We start from the raw sequence: 6,107 nt of genomic DNA on the forward strand, positions 1-6,107 counted from the left end.
AAATCACCTCCTTGTTTTCCATGTGTTTTAGAATGATTTCCAGGTGGATCTGCTCCCTGATCTTGCCAGGCACAGAGGTGAGACTGACTGGCCTGTAGTTCCCTGGGTCCTCAAGCTCCTGTGATTTCTCTGCTGGAAGCTCCCAGCCAACCTCCTTCTATAGCTGCACTACAGCACTTAAATTAAAAAAATGGCTCATTTTGACCAATCTATCTAAAGAAGTCTCAACCCTTCCATTTGCATGCTTTCCACTCAATATGTTTCTTAACAGACAACTGGAATTTCAATTTACTTAAATTTTTGAAGAAAAGTCTAAGCTTTAAATAGTTTCCCAATTTGCAGAAAAAGCTGCACTTCCGTTTGCTAACAGAGTCTGCAGTTTGGGTTTCTGGCCAGACTTTCCACTAGGAAAGAATAAAAGACATTTTTGAAGCAGTTCTAGCCTCAGGTTCTTGGAATGAAAAAGCATCTGTGTGTATGCATTTGAGTGCTTAGAATGAATACCCTGCTCTTTACAAGCAAACCTTTTCACCTTATGAAAAACTTGATTCACTATGACCTCTTGCTGAGTGAAGAATAAAATGCAAGTCATCAGCTGTATGGGTATTCCAGCCCTTAGTCTGTCCTGAAAATTACTTCAGGAAGGGAAAGACAAAGGAACAATTCTATTTTGGTCTCCTTTCCATCACAATATACAAAGAGAGGCAAAATCGGAACTTTCTGCATATAATTTTCTATTTCATCCTTCTCTAGACGATGCATTTCATAGTGCATATGCTGTTCAATGGACTTAGCCACAACCAGTGAATACCAAGAGCTTCAAGAACATATGTGAAGCAAACACAAAAATGTGAGTCCGGATACATGGCAAGAGCAGGTAAAGTTGTGATTTCAACTGCCTTTACAGGATCCCTGTCCTCAGAGGGCAGTCTGCATGTGCAAATTTCCAATGTTGGGCTTAAGAAAATGTTGCTCCAAACTGTATACTTTTTTTAACCTATAAAAGCTTTAAAAGAAGCCTTACTGCAGCTTCCTGTGCAATCATTTGATAGTCTAGCAGCCGTATTCATGACAACCCATGCCATATGCTCACCTCTGCCATCCCTTCCACTGGCTTTTGTTTGTCCACTTGTAGGATGCCATTCTTCGCCGTGCGAGACACTCGCAGCTCATGCCATTGACCCAGACTGACAGGTTCTTCACTCCTGTTTGAAGAGGAAGAAAGCTTTCAAGTATTTTATGCTTTTTCCTTTCTGGTAATTTCAAATACTGTTGTCACTTTAAAAAGTCAAGTCCACTGGATGATTTTCTGAATAAAAAATAAAAATAAATCACTGTGTTTCTTTCCTTAAAAGGAAGTAATGTAATTTCTGAGTCCCATTGGTAAAGGAAAGTAAGACCATGTTCCTATAGCAAATAACCAGCACTTTACTTTTATTTGTAAATGAAACATTTCTATAATCAGCATGCGCCTTATCTACCACTGAGGATTTTTTTTTTTATTTTGCTCAGTCATTATAATGCATAAAGGCAAATTTTTGCCTCAGCTGTACATCCTCCGTCACAATGACATAAGCCTGGAGACAAAGCTTCCCGCTTAATGGTCATCTAGTCCCACATTCTGCATTCTCTTCTAAAACAGAACTACTTTGTTTTGGCTTATCAGCTCTATTTATGCAGCCTGTTACAGTGACAGCTACACACACACACACACGTGGCCCATCTGCTGTACATTAAGGGGAAGTAACTAAAATATGATCCTAATGATATGATGAGATCCTGGCTAGGAACAATAATCCCCAGTTGTGCCAAGTATTCACCAGTCTCAAAGGAAGCAATTTTAAACTGTTCTTACAATCTTTATTAGTTCAGCATTAATATGAATAGCAGCCTGTAAAAAGGGCAAAGCCACATTCCTCTTTACAAGTTCTACAGAACTTTGTATCTTGTTTTCAAATGTCATTTTACTACACTGGTGAAACATTTTATGTCTAAATGTTATCTTGCAGCTCTTCACCCTGGAAAAATGTTTGATCCCCTTGTCAAGCTGGAAAATTCAGAAACTGTGTTATATGGGACAACTGTAGACTTTCTAGCTTTTAGTGAAAAAATACAAAATTGTTTTGGGTGAAATAATGTTTTGTATTTTCAGGCTACTTACATTTTAAAATGAAAAAAAAATCATGATTTGAAATAGTGAGTCAATAGTGATTCAAATGCTGATTAAAAAAAAAAAAAGGTGGATCATTTACTCCTCCAAATTTTCTCAAAGCCCGTTTTCATCTATTTGGATGATGCTGGCAATATTACTTTGACACTTGGTTCAGAAAATTCCATAAAAAAATTACTGAGCAATACCATTCACATGTCCTTTATCATCTGCAGAGGTATTTAGGATTTAACTACCTTGGGCAAATCAATAGGTAACAGAATTTAATCATCGTGAAAAAGTCAATATATGCATATAAAGGAACCAGATAGGTTTGGCTACCTAGTAAGTAGCAATACATGCATTTTATCTCCTCTGCTGATTAGGTCATCATCATGCTAACACTTCTGCTCTCTAGATTTAATTACAATTAGGGAAGATTAAGCCTTGCAGACTCATCACTTCAGAACTGCATGCTATTTCTTGGATTCAAAGGCTTTTTGAAACCAGCATACGTTCGGTAATGCTTTCTGCAGGCATTTGAACACTTCCGGCTTTCATGTGCTGTGGGGTTAAGGATTATGTTTCCTCATGTAAACCAAACCTTAAAAAAATATACCAAATGATGAAGATCTTGATCCTGCAAATGCCTGGCCAAGGAAATCCCAGGGGACAACAAATTCTCCTCTGAGACCTCTTGGTAAATAGCTCAGGTTCTGCATCCATCTGTCAGTTCAGCATCCCTGCTTCTCCCAGAGCCCCCTTGTACACCCTGCTGCTTCCATCCTGGGACACTTCCGGCAAAACTCAAACTTCACCAACGTCAGCTTTCCTAGTGTTGCTGCTGACATACACACACGAGCTTGCCTCACCCTTAATCATAAGGACACTATAATTGTGTTCTAATAATATTATAATATTTAACAGCCTGGTCCTATGGAAGAGACAGGATGACTATTTAGGACGAGTTACATCCCCACTTAGGACAAAGGGTAGGTGTGAAGCAGTTTGATAAAGATCAAGGCAGACTTTTAAGTGGATATTGACTAAGCAGGCATGAAAAACAGAGAATTTACTTATTTAATCACTGACAGAGCTGATGACAGGGTGGGAGTTGCACACGTTACCTAGACAAAGGAGCTGAACAGGGCATCCTGACAACTTTGAACCAAGCCTGCTGGTCTCATCAATCTCCCCCATTACTCAGTTACTACGCCACACTCTTCTTTCCCAGTGCACATGCCGCAGGTTCTAGTCAGCATCTTTTTCACTCTTCCTTTCCAATAGAAAGGGGCGGTTTCCACTCCCAGGCATGTTCTTGTGGCTCTTGCCACATTTTACAAGTCCACATCTCAGTCAAACTGCAGTCAAAGGTGTTTTGAAGTGCTACAGTATTCTTTGGGGGGAAAGAAATTATGTCTACTTTAATGTCCCAGCAATGGGAATTAGACGGCTGTAATCAGAAAAAGATTGAAGGTTGTTGTAAGAAGGGCCATTTTAGGTTGGAGCAAAGGTCTCTGACATTAGCTATTTCTGCTGCTTTTCAGCAAGAGGAAAGAACAGGGCAAGTATGGAGTGATTCTTCCCCTGATATATCCGCCCAGCTTCTGGCAACTTGTCATTTAGCAATTTCCTGAGTCAGAGGCTGCATCCGTACAATTGTGTTTGATCTCCCTCAATGGAGCTTTCTTCAAATTTCTTTAAATTTTTTTTTTAACCTATTTATAGTTCTGGCATCTGTAACATGCTGTGACAATTAGTTTCCACAACTTATTTATGTGCTGTCTGACCAAAAAAAAAAAAGTCTTAAATTTTTTGCTATTTTTTGGTTTGCAGTTTCACTGGTATCTTACTAATACTTTCATATTGAAAAAAAAACCAAAACCAACCAAACAAAACAAACAAACAAACAAAAAACCAAACAAAAACCCAAGCCCCAGAATAATCATTCCTCATTTACCTTCATGTCATTCATAATTTAAAAACCTTTATCGTACTTCCCTCAAACTGGTTTTTTTTCAGGTTGAAGGGTCCTGCTGTATTTGTGGAAACTGTTTCTTTTCCTCCCCAGGATGTCAACACTACCCTTTCTTTCTTTATTTTGTTAATTTCTTCTGAAATAAAGTGACCAGAATGGCAGCAAGTTTTCAAGACAGAGTGTATTGTGGATTTTTGCCGAGGTACTGTTCCTTATTCTATTCCTAACTATTCTCTGCATTGTACTTCCATTTCTGTATTTGTCTCTAAGCAGTTGGCTGTGCTTTCGCTTAACTACCCATAATGACACCAGGATCTTTCTCGATCTGACAACACTAACTGCATTGCCACAGCTGTGGATTGTTAGGGTTGTGCATTTTGCATTTTCTCCCTTGCACTTTCATCTCTCACTTTGTCATCTGAATGGGTTTGTTTGCTTGAGTCCTCATTCGGTGGAAAATCAGTACATTTCTCCCCATTGCAGTTTAGCCAAAGTTCCTGATGTCCATCCACAGGAAACATATGGTGTGCAAGACATTACACATTTTGCATAAGCTTTAGATAGACTGTTTCTAAATATTAGGTCAGCCTGGTCAAGCTGGCAGCCTCTTGGACCACATCGAAGGTACTGAGGGCCTCTGTTTGACCCACTGCCTTTTCAGAAGAGTCCAGGGAATAGCTGCCCAGAGACTGGGCATCCAGTTACAGAAAGAGAGACAGCGTAGCCCTTTTTGAGCCATTTCATTGCTCCTATCCTAGACATTAATTTTAGGATAATTTTAGAAACATTCTCAGAAATTCTGACTTTGTCTGGGGGCCTGGGTGACTTGTTTAAGCCATATATTTATGTTTTAGACTGCTTAAGTTACGTAAATTTGGATTAGCCTCAGATCCCCTAAAACCAACACAGTGAGGAAGGAGGACTCATGGAGGTGTGTCTTCATGTGACACCTCCAGCGCAGTTCTTACTGCCTAGAACTGGGTACTGGGGAGGAGGATGCTCATATAAGCACCGATATTGTGCAAACCTGTGGCTAGAAAGTATATACATAAATTATTTCTACATCTCCTAATTAGCTATGGTACAGTGTCATGGAGGCAAGAAGGGAACTTCTGCAACAACATGCAGAAGCAAAAGTAATATCTGCAATAAGACCGTGGCATGACATGGTGACACCCATAATAAAGCTTTGAAACATAAACTTAAATTGGAAGAAAATCCTGTCCCCTTGAATTCAGTTCTAGTGTTGCTGTGCTTCCTTAGAAGAGGTAGACATTAGGAATGATGGGCTCCCACACCTCAGTACAGGCTATTAGTCTTTCCAGCCCACTCAGCTCCTGGATGAGCACCCTGGCACTGTTGGAAAGGAAACACAAGCAACGCTGTTTACCTGATGACAGCCGTTCCTGAGCCACAGTCGAACCTGAACTCCACGTAACCAGCCACCATGTTAATGGAGAGGAAGTCCTTGCTGTCTGTGTCGTAGCTGTACAAAAGGACACCAGTCTCTAAATCTGGACGAAATGTCATCTCAAACTCCATGAAGGAAAGGTAATTCTGTGGTTCCAAGGGCCAGGGTGTGCTAGCAAATGACCTTAAGGACTCGTTGAACTGAGGTATGGCCAAGGTGAGTGCTGGAAATCCAGAATACACAAGCAGGTCACTTGAGGCTCAAAGGTCAGGGGTTGACTCCTACCAAAACCTGTCAGTTCCCTTTGTTAGGTAATTAAAGCTAATGTCAAGAAAAACAGCTTAAAATTTTGCCTCCCATATTAAAATATTTTTTTAGCCTAGTCCACACTGCTTCCCTCCTTAATCTCTTCCTTTTTAAGGGATGTATTTGTATCATAAAGCTCTGTGCTCCTTTTCTTTAGTGGTTCACCACTGTGTTTTTGCAAACTAGCAAGCACACAGTGGGTGGTGGCATTTCTGCAGCACAGAAAATAATGCTTTATGTATTAGACTGTTGGTTTGTATCTC

General features: G+C 40.0%; 1 protein-coding gene across 1 annotated transcript in view; it reads right to left on the reverse strand.

Moving 5' to 3' along the window:
• Positions 1-1,093: 1,093 nt before the first annotated feature.
• LOC104511557 (pikachurin-like) overlaps positions 1,094-6,107 on the reverse strand; it is a gene marked incomplete at both ends in the record, with an annotated part of 39,547 nt that continues 34,533 nt past the window's right edge. Inside the window, 2 exons of the mRNA XM_010154224.1 lie at positions 1,094-1,205; positions 5,518-5,761. Coding sequence (XP_010152526.1) covers positions 1,094-1,205; positions 5,518-5,761 — 356 coding nt within the window. The remainder of the gene's footprint in view (positions 1,206-5,517; positions 5,762-6,107) is intronic.

This window comes from Eurypyga helias, unplaced genomic scaffold (genome assembly GCF_000690775.1).
Source record: "Eurypyga helias isolate BGI_N326 unplaced genomic scaffold, ASM69077v1 scaffold38106, whole genome shotgun sequence".
Lineage (NCBI taxonomy): Eukaryota > Metazoa > Chordata > Aves > Eurypygiformes > Eurypygidae > Eurypyga > Eurypyga helias.